Below are 27,782 nucleotides of genomic sequence, written 5' to 3' on the forward strand. Positions count from 1 at the left end.
TTGATAAAGAGGTACAGCTTTTAATTGAAAGATTTTACTCTCACAAAATTTCAACCTTAGCAATTTATGTTTATTCTTTAAATTCCCTTGAGATAACTAGTTTTCTAGATGGAACACTGCAAAATTCTGAACCAGGTTTTTGGACTGGGGATCTGATTATGCATTCCTAAAATGCAGTTTTCTTTCTAAGGAGCTCAAGATAAGGAGGTAATTTTAACTCTTCAATGCCTAAACCTTACCTCCCTTGCATCCTTAAACCTGTTACCTTCTTTATTTCCTTCTAAAACTATTTTGAGGAACACTGGCTGAAAAGAATCATGGGTAGGAGGGATTAATAACGAGATTTTTCTCTTTCTCGTTGTGCCATGTAGTACATGTTTCTTTCAGTTTCCCACTAAGGGACTTTGGCAAATACTCAAGTGAATGGAAGAAGCCTAGAGTCAAATTGTTTTAAATGTCAGTTAAAGAGAGAAGTTTTTACGTTATAAATCTATTAAGAAATAACGCTTAGGGCTTCCCTGGTGGCGCAGTGGTTGGGAATATGCCTGCCGATAAGGCGGACATGGCTTCGAGCCCTGGTCCGGGAAGATTCCACATGCCGCGGAGCGACAAAGCCCGTGCGCCACAACTACTGAGCCTGCGCTCTAGAGCCCGTGAACCACAGCTCCTGAAGCCCGCGTGCCTAGAGCCCTTGCTCTGCAACAAGAGGAGCCACCGCAATGAGAAGCCCGTGCACCGCAACGAAGAGGAGCCCCCGCTCGCCGCAACTAGAGAAAGCCCGCATGCAGCAACGAAGACCCAACGCAGCCAAAAATAAATAAAATAAACTTATATTAAAAAAAGAAATAATGCTTACAGTGAATTATATTTCTAAGACTTATATAACCATTCCTTCCTTTAGGGAAATGGTTATTAAGGAGTGGGGTGGAAAATATCAATACAGATAAGGCTCACCCAGAGGGATTTTTCAAGCCATACATTCCCCCTCCACAAATATTCTGATATATTCCATTTTGTTCTCTCTCTGGAATCAATGCTATAATGAACCATTGACTGCTGTGTGTCGTATCCTTTTGTATGTTATGAATCATTATTTTAGATTTATCAGGGAATGAAATGTTTCCAATTAGAATTCTACAAAAATATAAGACAACATTTTGTTTAAATTACGTTATTTATTTTTAGATCATCCCTCTTAGTCCTGCATGCATTGTTAGCACAAAAAGTTGAACTTGATCACAACCTCCTTTGAAGAGATATTAGGTACATAATCACCATCTGAAGAGTTTCTTCATAGATGGCCCGAGATTTCCAGGCCTTGGTAACACTGTCAGTAACCTATACAATGTACAATAGAAAAATTTACCAAATATCCTTTGTTTAATGTAAACAAGGCAGGAGGCAAAACAGAGTATTATAGTAACACTATTTTACAGGGCCCAGAAATATGATTATCTATCATGTTTTAACACATCAAATGTCACAATGACATGCATATTTTGATTAATTGTACAACCCCAAATATAATTACCATATAAATTGTGATTTTAGCACTTCACTGTAACTTCCGTCAATACCTATAAACTTCATAATTAAATGGTAATTGTACATTAATGCAATAATTTATGGAAATATGTTACCATGAATTATGAAGTAATTCCATAATTTGTGCCCCGTAAAATTAAGTGTAATAATCTTTACACTAGCAACAGTGTAAGCAAGCTAAGGATTTTGGTCCTTACAGATATGTACACATATATATACACACATGTACACACACAATAATGTACAATTAAACCAAAAAGCTATGAATCCACTCATAGCTTATATATTGCACAGAAAGATACATTATGAGAACCTTACATAGTCAATGGGAGTACTACAATGATAACTGGCTGGCTAAGGACACATTTTGAGTTCTGTCACGTAAAGAATGTGGCTCATTACTAAAAAAAAAAAAAAAAACAAAAAAAAAAAACCCAAAGACTATACTGTTAGAGAGAAAGTTAAAAAGGAGAATGTGCATACCCATTTACACCAATGTGAAGCAGGGCTAAAATTCAGGTTGGAATTTGTCATGGCAATTGATTGCTAGGGTGGTACTGCCCACTCAACACAGTGCACATCAGTCACTGTTTTGCAAATACTGAGGAACAGAAATAGTCAGCTTCTGAAAGACAGTACGCAAATGGCTAGTCATGGAGGCCAATGTTTCACCAACAAATCCAACCCACTGTGAGAACTTGTGCTGGCTCTAGGTCTGAACGAAATATGAAGAAGAAAGGAAGGAAAGACAGTAGCAAACTTAGAAGGGAAACAAATTATACCTTAAGCTTTAGCTGATTACAAATCAAAGTCATTACAATAACTTAGGAAAATAATTATCTTTTAAGAAGCAGCATACACACACACAAATATGAATTAAAGCTTCTCTGAGCTTGGTTTTATGGATTAGCCAAAAGGTCCTACGGTGAAATCAAGGATAAAATCGTATTTGGTTTGAGAGGTAACATCATTGCCATTACACCTAGCGAATGCTACAAAAACATTAAGAAATATCTAATATCTCTTAATGTTCTATTTTAGGTACACCTACTTCAAAGTAGACTACAACTACATCTAAAAATGAAGACGGTGCAGCGTTCCTTCATCAATAAATACAGCAAACAGAATAATGCTTTCCCATCATTAAAAATCATTTAAAGAAAATCATGCACAAAGTGACTATCTCCCACCTGTTTTTTCATTGTTTCGCTCAATAAATTTCCTAGAGTGAGCTAACAGAGATTTGCATTAAATTAGAAATTTAGTTTTGTTGTTGTTTTAACAGTGGTAAGCATTCTAGAGCCAAGAATATTCATAATTTTCGACATTTTGTTGTTAATAAATAGCAAAAACTAACTATAAAATAAGTCAGAAAACGAACACGACAAAATTAGCAGTACGTGTAAAATATGCTTCTATACACACGCTACACGATGTATAGATACAAACATGCTACACAAAACAACTTCTGAGAACGGGCAGCTACAGTTCCTTCCAGGCTGGAAGGTTTGCCTCATCTGCTCCCCCAAATATCAGTAAATGAAAAGGTAAAGAGGAAAGTGCTGCTGCTTAACATTTCAAATGAAAAAATAAAACGAAAACCCAAGGAAGCTTAAAAGCAATATTTGAGTGATAAGTATCACTTAAAGGAAGAATAGAAAGTGGATTAGCAAACGCCATTTCGTAAATCAAGTACCAGCATGCTGTGCACAGCGCAGCTTTGCCAACTACCCACACCACACGTTCCTACACAAGTACCCATTCACACATATACCAATTTACCCAAGTTCTTTCATATGTAAACAGGTCAGACTTGCTGGTTTGTTTTAAAACCTCTTTAGAATGATTTAAAACAAAAGACTGAACAAAATGGAAAAAAAAATGTAAACATTCAGGAGGCCACTGGCATTTTGACTGCTACCAGCTACACACTACCATGCATTTCAATAAGAAAATCAAATTATAAAGCAATTTTCAGAGAGGGAGGAGGGAGAGATAGAAAAAAAAGGGTCTCAACCCAATACATGTTAATTAGCTTAAAAATATTATTTTAGTAAACACTACCAAGAGTGAGCACAAATTCAACATTGTTGCAAAAATGACAAAGTTTAAATAAACTGGGACCCATACATGAAAATCAATCGCTAACGTGGCTATGTGCACAAGAGTAAAAGAAGGTTTCTTTAAAAAATATATATATTATATTAATCAAGAATTTCATTATCATATTAAATTGTTATTCTTAGAAAAGCTGAAGAAAGTTAATGGTGCTCTACACATTTTTATCTTCTATTATTAATTCATTTGATGGTTCCTAAATTGTATTTTTTTCTCACTTACAGTGTTTTTCAATATTTTGTTTGATAAGAATTCTGACCTTAAAAAGTTATAAAATTAGGTGTCTTTTTTTTTCTGCTACTTATTAATCCAAAAGAATATAAGCATTTGAGTCCCAGAGAATGTCAAAATGCCTTGCTACCTAAAAGGATATTAAATTAACAGAAATATCATCAAAGTCATGACATCAGAAATTTTGCAGCTTTTCACACAGGCATTAGAAATGCTTATTTCCTGAAGTTCCTTTGATTGTATCCTGGACTCAAGGATGTGCAACTTTATATCTAGAACCATTATGATAGAGTCAACATCACACAACATTGCACTGAGTGTCCACTCAGTGGGCTCTGAATGGTTCTGCCCAGTTTACAGCAATGCTTCATTTAAAAAGGCTTTTTATCCTCCTGTGGCTGGGTGGAACTGAGGCTTTTTTCATGAAATGCATACAACAGTTCTGTTCCCTTGGTTACTTGCAAGACGCTGTTTATGGTGTGGAGGCAGCATGGTATTTCACAAAGGCGATGGCCGCCAGCTCCTTACAGAACTCTTCCAGCACAATCACACCCTCCAGCAACGTGATGTGCTCGATACTGGGAAGGGAAAGCAGGCAGTCAATCAATCGATGCAGGGTATTAGCAGATCATCAAGTTTTGGCAAAAGTTTTAGATTAACAACATGTAAAACGCTGACTTACATGGGGCCTTCAGGTTCCAGACCAAGTAATCGCTTTCTGACTAATAGAAGCTTGGGAGTAAAATCTTGAATACGCTGGATTCGAACCATGAGGTCTCCAACAACCTGTGTCACGGGGACAGAAGGAGCTCAGTTCCTAAACGCCTCCGTGGGGATTTGCAGGATAAAAAAATACTCCATTTCCTATTACTAAACGAAGACTGTCACTTTTCACTATTCACATAACAATCTTTGACAAAGCACTCATAGCTATCCCTTAAAATACAGAAGTTATATATACCACTTAAAAGAATGAATCTTTATTCTCCACATTCTGTAGTAAAATAATTATTTCTAAACAGTAAATATAGAACATTTTTTATTATGTGATACTAATTGCACACAATGACATTAAGATGTAAATTGGTCGGGTTTATCAATCCTAGAGAACATAACAAAACTGATAACTCACCCTGACGATTACAGAGAAGAGAGATCTACAGCCAGAAGCAAGGTTCACATACGGGTCCAAAAGGTACTCGTGTATGTGTGGATGAGGGAAGAGAGAAAGTCTAGATAACACTGATGTTACTTGTAAATTGACATCATATGGCTACGGAGAGGGAAAAACCAAAAAGATATTTGACATTATGTATAATGTATATACCTGAGCACTTAATTTACCATTTCCATTTGTCTTCTTAAGAAAAAGGAAAATCTACCATCTCATTCCTCCCGCTACATGCTCTTCTACAATGAAAATATCTATAACTAAACTAGCTCTAGCTCGCACCACCTTAGTCAAAGTGCATATATCACAGTCCTAAAACTTAAACTAAAAGGTATGCACATAAACATACAGAAAACAATAAATACATAACAAAGTCAGAATGCCTCTGTTTTATGCAGGTTGTTTTATGTAGTAAAATAGTTCAAGAGGTCATCAAAACCCACCCAAGAGTCATATGTAATATTAATTACAAACAATAGAAGACATTACATATAAGACCAAAGATAGAAGGGAAGGTATTAAAATCTTTTATAGTAGTCTAATTTTAGAAATGATAATCCTCATCTCTTAAATTATTCAACTACTTCCAATTACCAAAAGCACGTATACAACAAAGTCATATACATCACAGAACCCTGTCAACAGAATGAAAGTACTTGGGGGTAGAAATAACTACCGTATGCCTCAAAAGTGAACGAGAAGATTCAAAATCATGATTACAGACAGGGATCACCTCCTTTACTATGCAAGAGCATTAACTCTTCCAAAACAATGTCTGTACATCTGTGTATAGTTCCTCATATACTTTTTTGTATGTAGTATCACAATTTTACTTGAATTCTGTTTTTTTAATATTTATTCTGTTTATTCTTCGTAGGAAGCAGATTGGAGGTACTTTACAGAGTATGTGTCAAAATCCAAGCAAAATGCATAATGTACAAAAAGAGTTGCTATTATTGTGCCTAGAACTTTCAACAGAAATCTCTCATCCCTTCCAGTTTTCTTCTAAGCAGCCAAAGGCAACTGAGTGGCTGAAACAAAACTGACTTCAGTGAGAAGGTTGGAAAGAACCTAGGTGACTGGATGAGTGAGAAAGAGATGTTGCAGCAGGAGCAAAAGGGAAACGTGATTCAGGACCAAGTTGATATTAACAACAGAATCTGAATGTTTTACCCTCATTCACTGAGCAGCTTTTAAGCCCTTGATCATAATGAATACCAATCCAGAAGTGAATATTTGACATTTAAAGGACAGCAAATGCTTGAGCACGTTCCAGAAGATACCAAAGATACTGTTATTTGAACAAAAACTCAAGTCCTGTGCTAAGGTCCAATTTTAGTCTTTTCTGCTTACTACTAGATACATGAACACAGATTTTCTGAAAGAAGAAAAACTACCCCGAAGTCACTCTTATTCAAAATCTAGCCTTAAGCAAGATAAATGAAAGGAGATACCATTCACATTAAAAGATAGTTTGAAGGGCATCTTTTCCTACTTGATATTTGCAACAGAATAGCCTTCTTCAAGACTCAGAAGACAAACAATGAATTCACATTAAATTGTATTTTAGGCACAAAGGAAACATTTTTAAAAATCTTTAAGAAGAATGCATTTGGTAAAATGTGGACAAAATCATTTAAAATACAACTTAAGTACAGTATTGTATGTGACTTCATTTCAGGTGGTTCAGAGTTTTAGGTCACTAAATTCTGCCATTTACAGGTACTTAAATAAATTGAGAAAATTTGGCTTCAAACAACTATCTATTGCCACTTAAACTCTGTATTTTCTCTACATGGTGTTAGTTTGGTTTTAAGCTTTTTTTGAACAAGAATCTACATCTTTGGTTGTTTAAGAAACTTAAGGCTGACTCAGATTATATTTTTTAAAATTTGTTTGAATTTGTTACAATATTGCTTCTGTTTCATGTTTTGTTTTTTTGGCCCGGAGGCATCTTAGCTCCCAGACCAGGGATCAAACCAGCACCCCTTGTGCTTGAAGGCAAAGTCTTAACCACTGGACCACCAGGGAAGTCCCAGATTATATTTTAATGTTGTGAAAATGAAGATAAATTTCATCTAGATAGAAACTGTTCCACCATACTCTGAACTGGTCTCTACTTCACTGGTCTCTTTCTTCTACTTTAAAGTAGTAACTTTAAAACAAGCTGGCCTTTTAGAGGGTTGCAAACAGCAACTGTTTATATCTATTATTTTGAATCCCTCCAATTTGTACTTTATACAGTATTGACCTGAAATAAAAGTTAACCCGATTTTTCTGACACGTTAAGTGCACTTGGCCCATTTTTGATTGAGCCCAACCTAAATACAAGGTCTGAATTTTGGAACAATAAACTTTGACTTAAAAGCATACTGATGTCAGACTTCCCTGGTGGCGCAGTTGTTAAGAATCCACCTGCCAATGCAGGGGACACGGGTTCGAGCCCTGGTCCGGGAAGATCCCACATGCCGCGGAGCAACTAAGCCTGTGCACCACAACTACTGAGGCTGTGCTCTAGAGCCCACAAGCCACAACTACTGAGCCTGTGTGCCTAGAGCCCATGCTCCGTAACAACGGAAGCCCCCGCTCGCAACAACTAGAGAAAGCCCACGCGCAGAAATGAAGCCCCAATGCAGCCAAAAAAAGAAAGCATACTGATGTCACCTGAAAACTCAGTCGCAACCCTTTTATTAAAGGCCAAGTATGTAGATGGTCAAAATAATAATAAGTCAAATTCTTAAAAACCTCAACAACTTGATAGTCTCTGAAATTTCTTATAACACCTGCATTTAACAAGATTTTATATTTTTTGAAGCATTTTAAATTGCTTTTTTTCAGATAATTCTTACAAGCAAATCAAGTAACATCAACTTCACTTTAACAAGAAAATGTGACAAACAGCTAAGTTCAGTTGCCCAAATTCAGATTTTTCACCGTCAGAGCAGGGACAAGAACTTGGGCTTCCCTATATTGTTCCTGGTATTCTTTACATTCTGCTATGGACTTTCGTTTTTGCTATATTTTTAAATTCACTATGGTTAAACACAATACTAAAGACACTACATTTTTCAAAAATTAACATTGTGACAACACAATAGTGTCATGAATACCTGATGTCATAACTTCTCAATTATACATGCAGAAATTAGCTACTTTATTAATTATCCGTAGTAATGCTTAATCCCAGCCTGGTTACCCTGATCCTAGTAGGGGTATATATGTACTAAGAAAATACAAGCAAACGTCACCTTCAGCAAAAACATTTAGAAAAGAAAGAAAATGAAATTAAGCCAAGCACGCTAGGCATCTTTGAGGTCTGATTATAATGTCCTTATCCCAAAAGGCTTAGAAAATCAAGGGTTTTAAAGACAGAAGGTTTGAGGCTAGGCTCCGCAGCTCACTAAGTCAGATGAACTGAAACTAAGGATTTCCTCATTTATACAATAATACAAGGAACTGTCTTGCCTATCATTCAGGATTCCAGGAAGAATAAGTGAGACACTGTATGAATCGCTTCTGCACTGTGAAGAGCTATCTGGCGAACGAAAAAGAACTGTAAGCATTTCGGGATATCCCGTCTCTGACAGAATCCTTTTGTGTCAGCACTCTACAGACTGAAGGGGAAAATGCTCAAGTATGCTGAGGATTCAGAGAGGATCTTTCCACCCAATTCAGAAACTACTTTTTAAAATTTAGATTCCTTGTTAGTGCTTTCGGTCAACATTTCTAAAGATTACTGACTTAATCCTGATGGTTAATGTCTCTTCTGTGTTAGTTTAATCAGATCCAAACTAAGCCAAGAGAACCAGCACAAAAACGCAATATACTGAGGAGCCCCACTACCTGGGAGGTTTACACAGCCGTGAGGTATGACAGCATAATACCTTCAGTAGCTAGATTTAAATACTTTGGTTGTTAAGTGTTAAAAACCAACCAACAAATCAGCAAACAATGAAACAGTAGAAACTCAGCACATGTTGTTAGGAGGTTAAAAGAAAAAAAGGACTTTACTCTGTGTCTTTATTGATTACTATCAGAAACACTGCTGAATGAAGTCCAACCCAGTGAAACACTTCTTAATTATCATTTCTTTATTTGGCTTTCTGTTTACTGAAGACAGCCTGCTGTGGAGTACATTTCTTTTATAACGCCCTATGGTCACATAAATATTTAACTAAAATGCTAAAATGAACAAGTACTTTAATATATAGTTTTAAATTAATTCTAAATTGGCTAACTCAGTTTCCATGTTGAGGCAAGTTTAATGCCAGATTGTTTTATTTCAAGCGTCCATCCCAGTGTGTAAAACATTTCAAAGCTCTACCGTCACTTCGTTATGTCAAGGAGAGAGGGATTCTATGGATACCATCCCAAATTCAGTTCTCCTGACAATCAATGAGAGAGACAGAGCAACATACCAGCTGATGGTGATTTTTATCTACCTTGGAATAAGTAAATTAACCTTTTTTAAACTGCATCTCCCCATATGAAAATGAGTATATTCACAAGTTCTTTGTCTGAAGAAGCAGGTTCATCTGATACTGTTCCATAATTTTAGTGAGACCAGAGCTCTCAAGATTCTATTTGAAATGACATTTAAGGTCTTCTGAATTAAACCTAACAAGTTTCACTCCACCTGTATCTGTACTAACTGTACTAACTAAAAGCCTTTCTAAGAAAGCACTCTAGGCACTGCGAAAGGTGTTAAGGTTATTAAGACAATGACCTACAATGAGAAGTAAACATACAACTCTGTAACAGCTGTCAAGCCAAATAAAAGTTTTAACATAATGAATGCATCAGAAACCCACCAGCTGTTGGCAATCTAGCTTTATGAAAAAGTCATCTAGTGGAAAAAGAAAACAATAAAACTACTTTACTGAAGATGTAAACTAAGATGTGAGTAGAACTCATGGTGAATGGTAACAAAATAATATGGAAATTAATATTTTAAAACTTATTACCGGGCTTCCCTGGTGGTGCAGTGGTTGAGAATCTGCCTGCCAATGCAGGGGACACGGGTTCAAGCCCTGGTCTGGGAAGATCCCACATGCCGCGGAGCAACTGGGCCCGTGAGCCCCAACTACTGAGCCTGTGCGTCTGGAGCCTGTGCTCCGCAGCAAGAGAGGCCGCGACAGTGAGAGGCCCGCGCACCGCGATGAAGAGTGGCCCCCGCTCGCCGCAACTAGAGAAAGCCCTCGCACAGAAACGAAGACCCAACACAGCCAGAAATAAACAAACAAACAAATAAATAAATAAATTTAAAAACAACAACAAAAAACTTATTACCTGATCAAGAATTCTTCCCATTCTGTCAAATAAAACTTTCAAGAAATGACCTTCAAAGAAAGCTGCTTCTAAATTGCACTTTTCCAATGGTTTTGGAGACCCAGGCCACTCCCATCTTAAGCAGATAGCACAGTAGTCCCGGAACTGGGGAGAAAGTATTTGGATCATTAAAGAAGAACTGAACAAAAACGAATGGAGATTAAATAGAAATAATTTTCTCAAATAGGCATAGAAATCCGCTTGAATGCTAAGTGTCTGCTAGTGTGAGGTGCCATGGAAGAGGGGAAAAGGAGGACCCAGATAACACGCTGACCGGAGAGAGGCACAAGGTCAGGTCACAACCACCAGTCCCAGCATGTTGATGCGAAAGCAGGAAGATTTTAACTTTACCGAAGAACCCCTTTCACAGCTGAGCTTATGCTCTTTCCTTTAGAGGAATTCAACCTTTTATTTATTCTCGTCACAGATTTAGTGAGTATTTAAAAAGCAAAGCAAGTCTTAGCCACATTTTCAAATCTATCCTAAAATATATATCACATATAAAACAGGTGAACAGACACACAGCACCTGAGAAGGCAAACTTGACTTTGCTGTGATGTGTGTACAGGCACGTTGCTCTCACTGCCAGGAGGAAACAGGGCTGCTCTAAGTGTGGTCCAAAAACTGTTCACTACCACTGCTCTGAGACGAGTACGAAAACTGAGAGCAAGTTTAGAAATTTCTCTTGCAACTTCACTGAGTAAAATTTACATCTGTTCAATCTGTAAAATAATCAGGGCTTGTACTTTGTGTTTTTTCTTTTCATTTTTTTTTATATTTTACAAAAGCACTGGTCAGTGACAGATTGGAAATAAGTGGAAACTGGTCCTCACTACACAGTTTATCAGCAGGATACACAATATGGATTTTTATAAGCACAAGAATAGAGCTTAAAATAAAAAGAAAATTTTAAAGTCTTCCCTGACATGTAATTTACTTGAATTTAAACAAAAGAAATTTAGAGCATAGTTGTCTTCCATATTCTTTCTCCCTTTTCAGATTTTCCTTATTCAATAAAGCAAAATTACTTTAACATCTCTGGCTTACAAATTAACTGAGATTAAAACATATTCTTACACAAAGCACTAACTTCAACTTTTAAAAGAAAAACAGGGCTTCCCTGGTGGCGCAGTGGTTGAGACTCCACCTGCCTATGCAGGGGACACGGGTTCGTGCCCCGGTCCCGGAAGATCCCACGTGCCGCGGAGCGGCTGGGCCCGTGAGCCATGGCCGCTGAGCCTGCACGTCCGGAGCCTGTGCTCCGCAACGGGAGAGGCCACAACAGTGAAAGGCCCACGTACCACACACACAAAAAAAAACATATTTAAAATGATTAAAAAACCAACTTCTTCAATATCTTGTGAGTTTTTAACTATTTGTCTTTCAATAGAAAATTTTCTTTATAAAACCAAACCCCAATATTTAATAAAGCATTTTTATATTAACACTTCTGAAATTCTAAGCTAGAAAGTAATAGTGTAAATTTTTTCTATTCTTTTTGTGTCTTGTCGAATATTTCTGAAACAATCATAACTGTAATCAGAATATGGAAATGAAACTTTACAGAAAGAATCAAAGCAGTTTAAAAATCCAATCAGTACTACTGAGGTTGGTACTACTTTTTATTGCCTCTGTTTTATTGTAACATGAATATATTTGCATTTACTCTAGTTATTCACATAGTAATGTGGACTTGAATTCAGGCTTAAAGCATCATGAATTAACTATAAGTGCATGCAAGTTAATTATCAATAATAGCACACTTCAACCCAAAGGATTTAAATGAAAATTAAATGTATATTTTTCTGACTTGAGACATTTCAAAATTTGGAATTTGGTAAAAATGTAAAATGTTACAGAGGGGAAAGATGACTGAGAGAAGGCCATTTAATTTAATAACTAAGAGGAGACCTTTGAGAAAGTACTTTCAGTGAGGTGGAAAGCTGGGATGCAGGGGATGAAGAGCCAGCACTTGTGAATTACCGATGAGTAAGAACAGTGAAGAGGAAAGGGTATAGCCTGTGGGCTGGGGGCAATGGTAGGCGGTGGGTAGAATTATTTAAAAATCATGTTTTAGATCAGCAGGGGAAAGGATCTGGGGGACATATAATTTCAAGGGCAGGAAGAAAGGGAAGAAAAGGAGGGTGGGTGGGGAAGGGAGCATAAAGAAATCTTGAGGTAGAGACACACAGTTAGTGAAATGCAAAGTCATGTCACTGGCAAAATGTTCAAGTGCTGAGAGTGGAGTTCAGGTCTTGCAGAGAAAGGGAAACCTGTGGAGAAACGACTGTGGGCAATGTGGCAATGTGTGTGCATTCTTATTAGATTGCGTGTCAAAAACTAATTACTTCTCTTACCTGCCTATGAGCATCTCGGAGGTAGGTGTCATATCCCGTGCCCTCAACATGGTAGGATGATTTTGCTTCATCCGGTACCAGACAGAGAAAACTTAAATGAAAAAATGCCATGATCAATAATACAAATACTCTCACAATTCAACATCTCTACATGTGTTAAAATACCTAGCAATACCTTCAGTTCAGCCAAGTATTAATGCAAATGGAAACTTGAAAAGTAAAATTGTATATTCGTAAGTACTTAATCTTGAATCAGTACTACAATTCACTGATTAAATACTCTGTCATTATTTTAAAGGTTTTATTTAAGAATTACTCATTCCACTTAAAGTCGAATCAAGCAGAAGAAGACTCGACTCTTTTTACATTACAGGACAATGATCGATCGCCGTGAAATTTGTTAGTCTCAGGAACCTGGCTTTTAAGTAACTGAACCTTCGATTTTCATGCACCCTAAACTGTGCATCTTACACCACATGCAGTCTTCTCTAAAGTCACCTCCCAGCACAAGGCATATCAGCGACAGGATTGCGAAGGAAGGAAAAGAAGAAAATTGACGGGAAAGGGCACTTAAAAAAACCCAACAACATAAAAACGCTAAAAAAGAAAAAAAAAAAAAAAAGGAATAGCCGTCTGCTTAACACATGTGAGTACACGGCTAATAAGTTCAATTTGTCAAACTGGAAATTCTCGGTGTTGTTCCAACTGGGAAATACTTAAAATATTTTACATTCAAAATAAGTAGAGGGCCTTGAAGATTTATTTAACCACTACTACTCTGGAGCTTTTCCCTTTTGTATAGATCGTTGCCCCTAGGCTGTCACTAGCTACATAAGCATTTCAAAAAGCTGGCATTAAAGATTTTAAAGAAGGGAAGACTGAATTCATAACATATCTCTATAATGATCAAAGAGCAGAGCCATTACATGTTATAAAAATACGTAAAAGAGATGTAAGTCAAATTAATATAGCAACTCACCTATTTACAATTTTATGGACTTCAGTTTTCCCATCATTTTTGGGGTGGTCTGGAGTAGCAGGAGGTGAAGAACTAAGCCACTCTTGGTTTGACAAAGTGTTATCTGGTGAAATGTCAGTAAACAAAGGATCTTCTTCCAGATCTCTAAGTTTAATTTAACGATGTATAAAAAAAAATTTTATTATAGTTTCTAAACCAAAAGATCCTCTGCTATGTTCTTAGAAAACATTACATAATTTTGCTAATAAAAGAATTAAGGAATAATGAATGTATTTGTACTTTTTAGAGAAATTAACATTTTATACTAACATCAAACTCAAGGCTATAATGATTTTGTTAATGACTATATACTGCCACTTGTAATTTAAAGGGACAATAAAATCAGGACATCTAAATTTTATTTTTAAAAAACTTTTAAACTGTTAGAGGTATTTTTTTTTTAAGAATAAGGAAGGGAAATAAGAGGGGAGAAAATTATGATTCTATATGAAATGCTAAACTCACAGAGTTGGATAGAAACTTACACTGCTCCTGCTATTAATCCATTCTCCACTACATCTTTATCTTCTGGGCACACAGGTTTATACTCTGTATAGTTTCTTTCTTCAAGATTTCTTAGGACCAAGTTGTAAAGAATGTGCTCATTGGGTTTTTGCAAAAGATGTTCAAACATTCTTAATGTCATTATGCTTATCTGAAACCAAAAATGATAAAGGGTAACTGAAAAATAGTTTAAATAAACTATTCTTCTTCACGCTTTCAATTTTCAAAATAAAAAGCCACATAAACAAAGAGGCTATATTCAAAACATCACAAGTACATCAAAGTCAGTATGTCAAAGAATCTAAGTCCGATTCTAAATCATTACATAGCTTACCTCATCAGATATGTGATCACAATGCTCAATTAACCTATGTCTTAAAGGATGTCTGCTGATTTCTGCCAGAGTTTCTGGTTCCCTCTGTTCTCCAAGGATGAAAAACACCATTTCTTGAAGCAAAATGTCAGAGGTTACTTGCCGAACAATACGATGAAGCAGAGCAGTTGATGTCAGAATACCCATCTCAGAACTGGCAAAACAAACAAGTAATTAGTGGGCAAAAATAACATGAACACAGTGATTTTTTTTTTTTTTTTTTAAGTAAAGAGGCCACTCACGTTTGCATTAATTGAGGTTCCATAACACCAATAAAAAATCTTTCATGAACAGCTTTGGCAAGAGCAACAGCAGCAGTCTAGAACAGAGTATAAGCATCATTATCTTTTTTTAAAATGGGAAAGAGATTAATTTATAACATCAGTAAGTCAGTTTGCACTCTCCATCTGAATTAATGTGAAAAAACAAACTTGCCTACTAACCCTCTTGTTGATGGCACAGAAACCTAGATTAGACATTAGCTATTGGGTCCTTTACATGTTATCTAAATTTCCAAGAACAAAGACAAACAGGATAAAAATATTATCCCAGTCACTTACTGTATTAACATCTCCCCAAAGAAAAGAAATGGAGGGAGGCCAATGTTACCTTGTGAAGGGTTATGCTATAATACTTAAAGAAACATATGGGGGCAGAACTTGAACTTCAATTTATTCCAGAGCTGTAACACACACACACACACATATACGTTTTTGGTTTATTTCATTTTATTTATTTAACTGTGCTATCCTAAGACAATTAAGACATATTTAAAAATATAAATTGAGGATTCAAATTTTACTTAGTTGATATTTACAGTTTTAAGTTATCAGTAAAAAACAACGAAATACTCAAACCTTTTGTGCTTCCTTTATGAGTTGATCACAATAATCAAACCAGGAGAGAAATGAAATTAAGGCTCGTTTTCCTGGAAATGCAGAAGCATCTTCTTTATGACTATATGAGTCCAAGCTATAGGACACAGAAGAAATTTGAAGTCCAAAGTTATCCGAAAGCCATTAATCCAGTTCAGTACAAAAGGGGATATGAAGGCAAGTGAATGAACACACAGTGTGATACATTTAGACAGGCGATGCTGGATGACAATCAGAAGAGGGTTTTATAAATAAAAGCCAAAGATAAAAGAAAACCTTTTTTCTTTCTTTTTTTTTTTTTTCTTCTGCGGTACGCGGGCCTCTCACTGTCGTGGCCTCTCCCGTTGCGGAGCACAGGCTCCGGATGCGCAGGCGCAGCGGCCATGGCTCACGGGCCCAGCCGCTCCGCGGCACGTGGGATCTTCCCGGACCGGGGCACGAACCCGTGTCCCCTGCACCGTCAGGCGGACTCTCAACCACTGCGCCACCAGGGAAGCCCAAGAGAAAACCTTTTAAATGAAAGTTGTGAATAATTTTCACTCATTAAGTGGAGAGAGACTGAAGCAGAATGGAGCTGCAGCAGAAAAACCATTGAGATAGGTCCTCATATTTCCACCATAAATTTGGCCAAGTAACAGAAATGAAAAGTCAGAGGTTCTCAGCCACTAGGATGGAAGGAAAGAAACATAAAGAAGGGACTGAAAGAGGAAATAACTGGTTTGCTTCTCTTCCTGCCTTACAATACCACCCAGTAGTAAAGTTAACAAGTGGGTCTGGAAGATGTTGACAGACTATAGGGTGGAAAAAAACAAGTAAGAACCAAAGCAGGGTTAAAAATGCACACAGAAACAATAACAGGTTATTATGTCAAAATGTTAGACTGCTTACAGGTGGTGGGATTATGGGTAATTTTATTTATGCTGCTTTACAGTTTTTAATAACTTATAAATGTTCCTCAAAAATCATATTTTCATATGAGAATCAAGGAGGGAGCCCTAAAAGCTGGGGGGAAGGGGTGAAACAAAGAGGTAGGAGGCGAGGTTCCACACAGGCAGGCCATGATGAGACTGCCCCAGGGGCAGTGGAGCTGGTTTATAAAAGAGAAGATTCCTTCACTCAGGGTTTTTTGTTCTTTAAAAAATATAGTCAGGGGCTTCCCTGGTGGCGCAGTGGTTGAGAGTCTGCCTGCTGATGCAGGGGACACGGGTTCGTGCCCCGGTCCAGGAGGATCCCACATGCCGCGGAGCGGCTGGGCCCGTGAGCCATGGCCGCTGAGCCTGCGCATCCGGAGCCTGTGCTCCACGACGGGAGAGGCTGCAACAGTGAGAGGCCCACGTACAGGGAGAAAAAAAAAAAAAAAAATATATATATATATATATATAGTCAGATAAAGTTATTGATCTTAACACAGTTAAGGTCATAATTGATCACTATTAACAGAGGGAAAACAGCTTAACTATGTAACAGATGGACTGTTCCCACGCCATTTCATTCCCGATAACAAATTTTAAAACAAGCCTCAAAACACAATCCTGTTTAATGATCACTAGCAATGTTATATTTTTCAAAACTGAAGATTTCTATCATTGCAAAATGGAAATGGATTTAAAAGCATAGGTTTAAGAAGTCACTTTTATGGGAAAACAGAAATAGCAGCTCTTACCCCCAGTTAATTGCTTCCACTGTTTCAATATCTAAGGGGTCCACTGACTGAGGTAGGGCCTTGTACAGGGAGGCCAGCCTGTCTGTGAGCAGTTCGCACAAGCAGGTGCTCTGCGTGAGGCACTTGACGGCCGCTGGCTCTGGCAAACTCACTAACAGCATCAAGCCCTCGCAGGCTTTCACAGCTATCCGGCCATCCTGAGGGGAAAGACACAGGCCTCGTCAATGCTGGAATTAGACATACATCAGCTTGTTTGGAAAAATTCAACTTAAACGGATTTAAAGTTTTACACCGAAATAAAAATGATTTTTTCCCTATGCAAATAGCTGAGATTATGTTAGAGGGGAAAAGAAAGGTAAAGCAGATGACTCACAGGACTTCTAGTGAGATTTAACAAAGAATTCACTAAGTTGTAATCCTGGTTTGGACGAACAGCTGTGGCCTCTGGCAGTGCGGCGATGCTGAGGGTGTCCAGGCCTGTGGACAGATCACCCACCAGCGGAGGAGGCTCATCCTCTAACTCTGTGGGCTCCACTCCAGAAGCACCAGACGGTGCCTCTGGCCGGCAGGACTGTCCTGTGTCTGTTGACAAGGAATCCTGACCTTTTAATACATCTTCTGCAGCTGCATTTGGTGCTCCTTTAGAAGCCAGTGATTTAAACTTGCTCTGAAAAGGAATATATGTTTTGTAAGATTCACGTCAAAAGCCTTATGTAATAGAGATCATATTTTAATGGGTTTTTCAATAATTAACATTCAATATCTAGCCACTGTAGCAATGGGTATGTGTTGTGACAAATGAAAGTAGCCAGACTTAAACAGGGTTTTAGATATTTTAAAATTACACAGGTGTTTCAAACGTAGAGAAGGGACTTGAGGACGTGGGGAGGAGGAAGGGGAAGCTGGGACGAAGTGAGAGAGTGGCAGGGACATATATACACTACCAAATGTAAAATAGATAGCTAGTGGGAAGCAGCCGCATAGCACAAGAGATCAGCTCGGTGCTTTGTGTCCACCTAGAGGGGTGGTATAGGGAGGGTGGGAGGGAGACGCAAGAGGGAGGAGATATGGGGATATATGTATATGTACAGCTGATTCACTTTGTTATGCAGCAGAAACTAACACACCAGTGTAAAGCAATTATACCCCAATAAAGATGTTAAAAAAAATTACATACGCGTTTATGATACTCTTCAGAACATGATCTACAAACTGTTTTACACCAACTATAAACAACTGTTTTACCCCGACTATACACAATGAACAATATTAGCGATAACTATTTGACTACTACTGAAAACAACTGATGTTAGTGAGGGAAAAAAAAAAATTCAGGAAGTTTCAATTGCAGTTAATTGTTTTCTAATCACTGGGCTACTAAAAATACATTGCCCCAATGCTGACTCTTCTAAAACCAGTTTTCTAAGATGATTTTTCTGTTGTTTCCTTACACTTCTGCTCTGTAAATATAAATCAACACTCTGAGGGCATTGTTACTCGTGTTTTTGAGGATAAAACTAAGATTTGCTTGAAATATTGTGACCCTTCCCCCCACCACATACACCCAAACACACAAAGAATCTAAACTGAAGCAAATCTTTAGTTTCCAGGTAAAAGTATCTTGCTTTCCATCTAAACGTAAGAGCAAAAGTCGAATCACTCACACAAGTTAGAATTCATCATAAACCCGCTTCTCTGCAGGGCCTGTCAGAGTGTTTCACCAATCACAGAAGTGCATTAACTGCTGAATGAACTCAAAGTTCTACTTCCAAAGTTATATGATATTATTATACATCACTTTCATTACTATTAGAAGTAGAGTTTAGACCAATCTTCTTGAGAAATTGAGCTCAGAGCACACATATTAAAAGAAAACAATTCTGAGGAGCTACATGAATATCCCAAACAACTTCCCTATTTCCTATAAAGTCAACTGCATATCACAGTCTTTATGGGTGTAAAACATTTTATTCCATCTAAAATGTTAATACTAGTGTTGGGAGTGGCGTCTGAATGGCAAAAGGAAGCATCACCCTAGAACAGCACTCACCCCCTGAACTAGTGTTCCTCAAAGTGTGACTCAGGACTGTTGGCCTTGTGGTCTTCTGTGGGGCTTGACAAAAATGCAGATTCCTGGGTCTCACCTAGACCTGCAGAATGAGACTATCTGGAGGCGGAACCACCAAGGAACCTGCATTTTGAAAAAGCTCTGCAAGCAATACAAACTCTTCATCCGCCAGTCAAAGCCTTTGACAATTCCAACCTATCTGCCTAGGCCCTTTTCTTACCACATGGCCTAATTAAACTATGTGAACACACCACAGACTTTCGTATCTTCACTCCTTTACTCATGCTCACCCCTTCTTATCTAAACATCTGTCAAGGCTCATTTCAAAGACAACCTCTTCCATGCCGCCTTTCCTAATGACCAGAGCCTATGTAATCTCTTCATCCTATGAACATTTAGGGGGCATTAGGGGGTATCTTTCTTATGATACTCACCTTACTCTACCTTAGACTACAGTATGTGAACGTTAGTCTTACCCTCATCACCAGACTACGAACTCCTTTAGGGAAAAAATGTTTCTAACTCATCTACTATCTGCACTTAATTCACAGCAAATGTATCTATTAGCTGATATAAATGAATGGAGAGATTAGATTTCAGGGGATACATGCTCAAGAACCGCAAAGTACTTCTATTACTATCTGTTACTTACCAGTAATAAAGCTGCATTTCTCTAAAGATTCATTCATTCAATAAGAGTTAATTAAAGTTACTATGCATTCTGCTAGATACCAGAGAAGCTGTGGGGACCTGAAGATTAATGAGATAGAGTCCTTGTCCTCAAGGAGCTTACTGACCAGGAAGACAAAATAAAATGCATATAAATAACTCTAATGCTAGGGAGATTGTAATAAGTGACATTAAAAGCGTATAAGTAGTCTGATCAGTTCAGAAAATGGAGATACCTACCACCTCATGCTTTGGAGAAGTATGTGCTATAAACATGCTGCATTACAGCAGTCATGACACTAATTCAGAAAGATGTTCTTGGTGTCGAGGTCTAAATGTAAATGTTTCTCTGAAAACAGGCAGGCATACATATGCTTGCAAATTTTCTCTGCTTCGGATCTATGGCTGTGTACTTCTGAAACAAGTTCCAGAGATTCTGAGAAAAACTCCTTAAAGCTTAAGCTTGGAAAAAAATCTATTGCATCTAAAGTAACTTAGGTATCAGGACTTCCCTGGTGGCTCAGTGGTTAAGAATCCACCTGCCAACGCAGGGGACACGGGTTGGAGCCCTGGTCCAGGAGGATCCCACATGCTGTGGGAGCAACTAAGCCTGTGCACCAAAACAATTGAGCCTGCACTCTAGAGCCTGCGTGCCATAACTACTGACACCCACACGCCTAGAGCCTGTGCTCCACAACAAGAGAAGCCCGTGCACCACAACAAAGAGTAGTCCCCGCTCGCCACAACTAGAGAAAGACCGCGTGCAGTGATGAAGACCCAATGCAGCCAAAATATAAATAAATAAATAAATTTTTTTTAAAAAATGAAGTAACTTAGGTATCTAAGAAAACTTTAGTAAAAAACTTTGAGAAGAAGAATCTCACACTTATCCAAATCAAGATATTTGATACATTTATATCCTAAGGCTATTCCAGCCATGTTGAAGCAAACTTTCAAAATATGATGCATACCATGAAAATCAGGCGTTCACAGTCCTTAACACTAACCTAGAAATTTAAATTCATGCAATTTTGCAGCTTCATTGCTAACCTACCTCCAATAAGAGTGCAGAATAAGATCCTGAATTACTTATTAAATAAAGTGAATAAAAAATGAGCCCATCTATTAGAACGGTTAAAAGTTTTAAAAACAAAACAAAAAAACTTGACAACACCCACTCTGACAAGAACATGGAACAACAGAACTCTCATACAGTGTCCATGGGATGCAAAATGAAAAACCCACTGGGGACGAGTTTTGCAAATATACACTTACTGTATGATATGGAAATCCTACTCTGAGGTATTTACCCAAGTGAAATGAAAATCTAAATCCATACAAAAATCTGTGAATGTTTACAGTGGCCTCATCCATAATTGCCCCAAGCTGGAAACAACCCGTAAGTCCTTCAACTGGTGAATGGATAAACAACCATGGTACATCCATACAGTGGAATACTACTCAGCAATGTAAAGGACCAAACTCATGGATGACTCTCAAACGCATTATATGAAGTAAAAAAAGCCAGACTCAAAAGGCTGATTATATTTTTATGACTTTCTGGAATAGAGAAAACTTGGGACAGAAAACAGATCTATGACTGCTTGGGGCAGAGGTGGAAACAGGATGACCAGAAAAGGACATATGGTAAGGTGATGGAGCTACTGCATATCTTGATTGTGTTGGTGGTTACACGACTGTGTTTATCAAACTCATAGAATGGTGGATCAGAAAGACTGAATTGTACCGTAACTTATAACTCAATCTGAAAAAAAAAAATAAAAAAGAAGAAAAAACTTTTTTTTAACTAAAAAAACCCAACACTTTTTCTAATATATTCCTAAATGACTTCACTGCTGCAAAAAAGTAAATGAAAGCAGGAAATACATAAAAGTTATTTTCTAATTTAAAACTGGAAATAAAATCCAAATATCAATTGATTTATGTAAACTTGATTCGGTGACTACAGCTATGAAAAGATAGTACAAGATAGTAGAGCAATTCCAACTGCTACACTAGGGAGGGGAGGTAACTCATGACGCTTCACATCTTGTCCAAATCTGCACACACCATCCTTACCCCAGGTCAAGTTACCCACACTCTGCACTTGAGCGAGCCTGGCTGAAAATATGATAGCTTATAAATTCCCGTGACTTCTCTCTCCCTGATTTGCCCTTCAAGCTGTGCTCTTTCTAAGCCCTGGCTTTGTATTTGTCCAGCCCCTATACTGCCCCATACATCTGGCTCAATCACATTCTTTGAGAATCGTTTTTCTCAGGAGATTTCAGTTTAAAATAAAACAGTGCTCTTAAATGAAAATTCTGGGAAGTAAAACAAGCTATCTGATTCCCAAGTAAGTAATTCCTTCTAATATTATTCACAGAATTCAATTCTCATAATAATTTTAATACACACATACTTTGAAAGTTGACAAGAAGTATACCATACCTCCAGAAAAAAATTAACCAAGTAGGGATCTTGCTTCAGCTTTGCGCACACAATGCAGAGAAACTGAATTTCTTCATTTTCTGTTGGCGTTGCAAGGACTTCACCACACAGTCTAATTAATTTCTGTCAAAAAATTTAAAACAAATGTTTAAACTTAGGTTACTTTTTATAAACATGTAAACAGCCATTCATTTACCTTCAGGATATTTAAAGTTTTCAAATAATGCAAATACCTTGCATTTTTCAGAAAGAACACTATTTACAATCACCTCTATCAAAATAAATTTGCTAGCAGTAGGTTTTTCAAATATGTTACTCTAAAAAAATTAATGAGTTATATAATAAACTCTCCTTGAGATGTCATGGAAATAAGTAAATGGTAAAATAAATGTATAAAATTTTAAAAGAGAAATATAAAGACATGAAGTGCATTTAATACATCGTCATGCATAAAGTTCAAGTATTTGCTAATTTGCATGTTATTTTAGAAAAATCATACAAAATTACTTCTAAACGAAAAGAAGCAAACTAAAAAGTTTTGTGTAAAGGGAACAAAATACCTGCACTGGCCTATGCACGTTAATATGTGGAAGTAGTGGCTGCCGGATTTTCCCCAGAAGTTTGGTATAGAATACCAAAACCTGCTGTTTCATCCCCGGAGGACACTAGGGGTAGGAGAAAAGAAAAGCAAACAAGAAAAAAACAGACAACACAAACATACTTACTCAAAAGCTTAAAAAATAGCATAGGCAATGTACGTGAATATATTCCACCTTCAAAAATCAATGCAATTAGCCAGTTAATGACTTTATCAGAATAAAATTCTCCATCAAATTATTACTGACTGGTATTGTATAAATAAAATCACATCTGGGACTGTAACATAGCATATGAGACCACAGGCTGATGTAATTACAAATAGCCTGGTGATAACGTGCCATGGAGACTGGAGTTTGGTTCAGGCAATGCCAACCTGTTTATATTCTAAATGCTAGGGTAACAGGAAACTCCCCAGCCAAAGCAAAGGCAGAATCTCATCGCTTGCGCTAATGACAGGTAATCAATAACCTTCCATCATACACGTGTAGGAGTAATAAAGCCTTCCAACACATATTATGTGAATAAAGGAATCCTATGTATAAACTGCTGTGATTTATTCTAACAATGCTGTTTTAAATTAGTTGCAAAATTATTTACATTATGATTATTATAGGCAATGAATATTTAATAAATAAGTTTTGATAACATGCCAATTGTTTTAAATATTTGCTGAAAAGTAGGTACACCTGATGATTACTCATGTTGTAGATTAAGAGAGTATGAGTTAACAAGGTTATATGTTCTCTAGTTAACCTGCTTATTCTGCCTCAGATTTAAAATATAGACACAAAAGAAATATTTCCAAATCATCATCATAGACATGTTATCTGGAAATAGCATAAGCTATAATCTTAAGCACAATAATATTTTAAGATAGCAAACACCTTCAATTATTCATGTAAAACACAATACTTATAATCACAAATATCAAACTAAATTTCCTAGTAGTATAATTACTAATATTTGCTCAAAAGTCAATTAATATTTGTTCAATATAATGTTGTATAACCCCTCTCTCCACAGAACAGGAAAAAGAAGGCAGGAGGGCAATGACTCGGAGGATGTTACGGAGCAAACATGTTGCCTAGAAAAATATACATAGAATGAATTTGACCAAGAAATGAAATGGAGTTTTACAGATTTAATTAAAAGGAAATTGTCTTCAATACTACTTCATAATTCTATTTGGTGTTTAAACATGTCTATTAGTTTGGGGTTTTTCTAGTTTGATTTTCACATCATATATTACAGAAATTCACAGAACAGAACCTCAGATTTTTAGAGCTGGGGGAGGTCCCTTGGTGATCACTTCCTAGTTTTTAAAGAGGAGGAAGATTAACCAAAGAGACTTACTTGAAACTGGCTCCGCTCATCAGTAGAGTTAATGTCAGAAAAATCAGTGACATTTTCTTTCAGGAGTATGAAAGATACTTCCAATTTTTGTAACCCAATTTTCACTGGGTTCCTACTCATTTCCTTTGATTCTGAGCGTCTGCACTTGAGTTTATTTTCACAAATGTTTACACTGTAATTCTAAGCAGCCTAAGTACCAGTTGTTGTCTAGAGCATTTGGGAGCTTCGCTGTATCTATGGAAAGTCATGTTCACAGAGGCCATACAATTTTCTTTTTTTTTCCACATACTGACTTGAATCCTGCCATACTTACTACACAACTCTACAATTAAATTTAGTGCTTGGCAGCTTCTTTATCCCTAAGACATGAATACATATATTACATGCCCAAGAACGTCACGTGGATTAGAAACTTACATCAGCTTTCCCTAAGGTATATAATGTTTCCAAGATCTTGTGATGAAGTAAATATTCCATACATGGCCCCGTCTCTCCAAATTCACGTTCACTTTCTTCTTGTATCAAGATAACCAACATCTGTTCCAGATGAGATGGAATATTTGTGTCTGTCACCGGGGCTTTATCATCTAAACAATAAAAACATTCATCAAATTTTCAAACATTTTTATCTGGACATTTGCACCTAAAATACTCTTTATATTTCCCTGTTCCTATTCAAACAGAAAAATCTGAACTACACACACTTAAGTGAGGCTTATATCTTATTCAAAAACAATCTATATTCTGAAAGATAGTCTATAAGCTAATATTCACGCAAAGTAATTCAGAAAAGGAGCCATTTATATGGGGAATGGGAACACGATCAGAAAAAATATAAGTAACATCAGAATTTTGTACCCACTTATAATTAATTTTTTTTTTTTTCAATTAGCCAGTTCAGAAGATCTAAACTTTAGGTCTCTTTATATAGAAACAGCTTGGCCATGAATGTTAAGCTGAATAACATAAGATATGAGGAGAGGACAGGTTCTGTTTTTGATCACTGCTGCACTGCTTTGTAACAATGCATTTACTGTCCCCAATTCATCTCCAGATTTGAAAACATGAGGAGCCCAAAGAAAATCCCTCTATTAAAAATTTCTGACATCTCCTCTCATTAGCAGATACCTACTCCCAAAGTAAAAGCTGCTTCTCAGGAGAATTCTTATAAAATATTGATTTTTCAAAATAAACATTCATGGATACTTTTTACATATCAAGAACACATGGTTTTATTAACCTATCTTTATTACATAAGGGTTAAATTACTCTCAATAAAATGTGAAGTTTTATAGAATGTCTAAATACAAAATATATTAGGGAATGACAAGTTCTTTTTTACGTCTCTATTTACATCTCTATTCTCCTTTACTTAGTACTGCTACAGTTTATACTACACAATCCTGGTATACTATGTATCTGATGATTTAAAGCTTTGTCTGTGCATATGCACATGTATGTATTTACACACACACACACACACACACACACAGACTAAACCATAATACTAAAGCCTTATGGAGAAGACAACGGAAAGAGAAGAGTCACTCTTGTTTCCCAGGAGGACGTATATGTATCAAATTGGATATAGTATGGGACAGTTGTTAAGAGCATAAGACCTGGAGTTGGACAACTTGAATTCAAATCTTGGCTCTGTCACTTTTAGCTGGATGACCTGGGCAGACCGTTTAAGCCTCAGCACCAACATCTGTAAAATGGAGTTAATCAACACCAGTAAGTGTTGTCGTATGATTTCAACGAAATACTCTGTGTAAAGCCCAGTGCCTTAGCACATAGTAAGAATTCAAGAAATGTTAACTTATGATGTCTTACTTCATAGTCTTCTAAAATGAGTAGCCTAGGGCTAATAGAAAATAGTGTAGAATTTTATTTGAAATTTGCTTTTTAAAAATGTTTTTTCACCTGTTTTACTGTAGGCTTTATATAAACATTCCAGGAAAGAATGAATGTTTAAGCGTCGTCTGATTACACTTATTTATGGAGAAAAATAATCAAAGACTTTTTTTTTGGAGAAATAAATAAACTGTAAATTCGACTTGACGGGATTAAAATCCTAGCTCTCAAGAAGATCTGTTTCTGCCGTCCACTCTCAACCCAAACCGTGTTTAGATCTCTGTGCCTCTGCGTAAGCTATTCCTTCTATCTGAAATGCCTCCGCCCTCCTTATCTACCCCAAAATCTACTGCTCATCCTTTAAAGCCCAGGTCAGACACTGCCTCCTATTTCTCCCTTCTTCCCTTCTCTCTCCGTGCCTGATGCACCTTTACAGTCCCATACTTTACTGTAATGTACTCACTTGTTTTTGCTACGAGTCTGCAAAAATATCATTTAAAGCAAGAACTCACACGCTTTCCTGTAAAGCATTTCCTTAAAACCACGGAGGGGTGAAAAATTCACAAGGGCTAAGAATAGTCATTTGAAAAGGCAGCTCCTCTCAAAACACTTTTCTGTAGATCTGCTGTCTAAACATCCAAATTAAGGGAGAAAGTATATTTTACACTTAAAGGTGTATATATAGATATAGTCTGATTTTCACTTACGATACAAATATGAAGAATTTCTTTCTTTTAAAGAAGAATTATCTATGACCTCATCAGTTTATCAGATCAACTATTTTTTCATGTTTCCTTTCAGTTAAAAAACATGTGTCCAATCTGCACATCCACTAGCGTTTACCTATACATTCCTCAAGGGAGCCCACAGTGCTATGTAGCAAACGCAACTCTATTTCCTTACTTCAGAGGTTGCCAAACTTCAGCTCATGGGACAAACCCAGGCTTGCCACCTGTTTTAATAAAGTTGTACTGGAACAAAAGAATGCTATTCTTTTATTTATTGTTGATGGCTGCTTTTGCACGATAACAACAGAATTGAATAGTTGCAAGAGACCGCATGGCCTACAAATCCTAAAATATTTACTATCTGACACTTTACAGAAAAATTTTGCCAACCTTTGACCTAATTTATTCACATTTCCCCATATTCACTCTTCAGTCTACTCACTAAGAAAAATTGAAGCAACCAGAAAATAACTTCCAAAGACTCCCTATACCATGTCTACCCCTTTCCTGAATCTACACCCATATGTTCTTCTTCCTGCCTTAATTTTATGGATAATGTGTCCACAAGTCTATGAAGGCTAAGCCTCCACTAATGCACTAGGATCCCATACCCCACTTGCCAACTTAAGGATATGGCTCAGAAATGATCTCATATGACTCTCGTACCCACCTTTCCTTCTCCACTAGATCATTCTAGTATGTTCCATCTTTACAAAAAATTTATTTTATTTTATTTTTTTTCACCTTACATGGCCCATTTTTATTTTTATTTTATTTTATTTTTTTTATTTTTATTTTTTTTAACATCTTTATTTGAGTATAACTGTTTTACAATAGTGTGTTAGTTTCTCTTTTACAACAAAGTGAATCAGTTATACA

At 36.9% G+C, this 27,782-nt stretch overlaps 1 protein-coding gene across 2 annotated transcripts in view; it reads right to left on the reverse strand.

The window, feature by feature from the left end:
- Positions 1 to 1,155: 1,155 nt before the first annotated feature.
- The window catches only part of FHIP2A (FHF complex subunit HOOK interacting protein 2A), a 36,966-nt gene continuing 10,339 nt past the window's right edge, over positions 1,156 to 27,782 (reverse strand). Inside the window, exons 3-18 of one of the 2 annotated variants that reach the window (XM_067024590.1) lie at positions 25,941 to 26,029; positions 24,739 to 24,908; positions 22,929 to 23,033; positions 22,369 to 22,491; positions 17,557 to 17,850; positions 17,184 to 17,380; positions 15,503 to 15,617; positions 14,888 to 14,964; positions 14,607 to 14,799; positions 14,254 to 14,423; positions 13,730 to 13,873; positions 12,751 to 12,841; positions 10,355 to 10,498; positions 5,027 to 5,167; positions 4,577 to 4,680; positions 1,156 to 4,472 (exon numbers count right to left, since the gene is read on the reverse strand). In XM_067024590.1, coding sequence (XP_066880691.1) covers positions 4,367 to 4,472; positions 4,577 to 4,680; positions 5,027 to 5,167; positions 10,355 to 10,498; positions 12,751 to 12,841; positions 13,730 to 13,873; positions 14,254 to 14,423; positions 14,607 to 14,799; positions 14,888 to 14,964; positions 15,503 to 15,617; positions 17,184 to 17,380; positions 17,557 to 17,850; positions 22,369 to 22,491; positions 22,929 to 23,033; positions 24,739 to 24,858 — 2,124 coding nt within the window. In that variant the 5' untranslated portion in view covers positions 24,859 to 24,908; positions 25,941 to 26,029 and the 3' untranslated portion in view covers positions 1,156 to 4,366. The remainder of the gene's footprint in view (positions 4,473 to 4,576; positions 4,681 to 5,026; positions 5,168 to 10,354; positions 10,499 to 12,750; positions 12,842 to 13,729; positions 13,874 to 14,253; positions 14,424 to 14,606; positions 14,800 to 14,887; positions 14,965 to 15,502; positions 15,618 to 17,183; positions 17,381 to 17,556; positions 17,851 to 22,368; positions 22,492 to 22,928; positions 23,034 to 24,738; positions 24,909 to 25,940; positions 26,030 to 27,782) is intronic. The other variant, XM_059054365.2, reaches the window with a different exon arrangement.

Source organism: Kogia breviceps, chromosome 2 (genome assembly GCF_026419965.1).
Source record: "Kogia breviceps isolate mKogBre1 chromosome 2, mKogBre1 haplotype 1, whole genome shotgun sequence".
NCBI classification, from domain to species: domain Eukaryota; kingdom Metazoa; phylum Chordata; class Mammalia; order Artiodactyla; family Physeteridae; genus Kogia; species Kogia breviceps.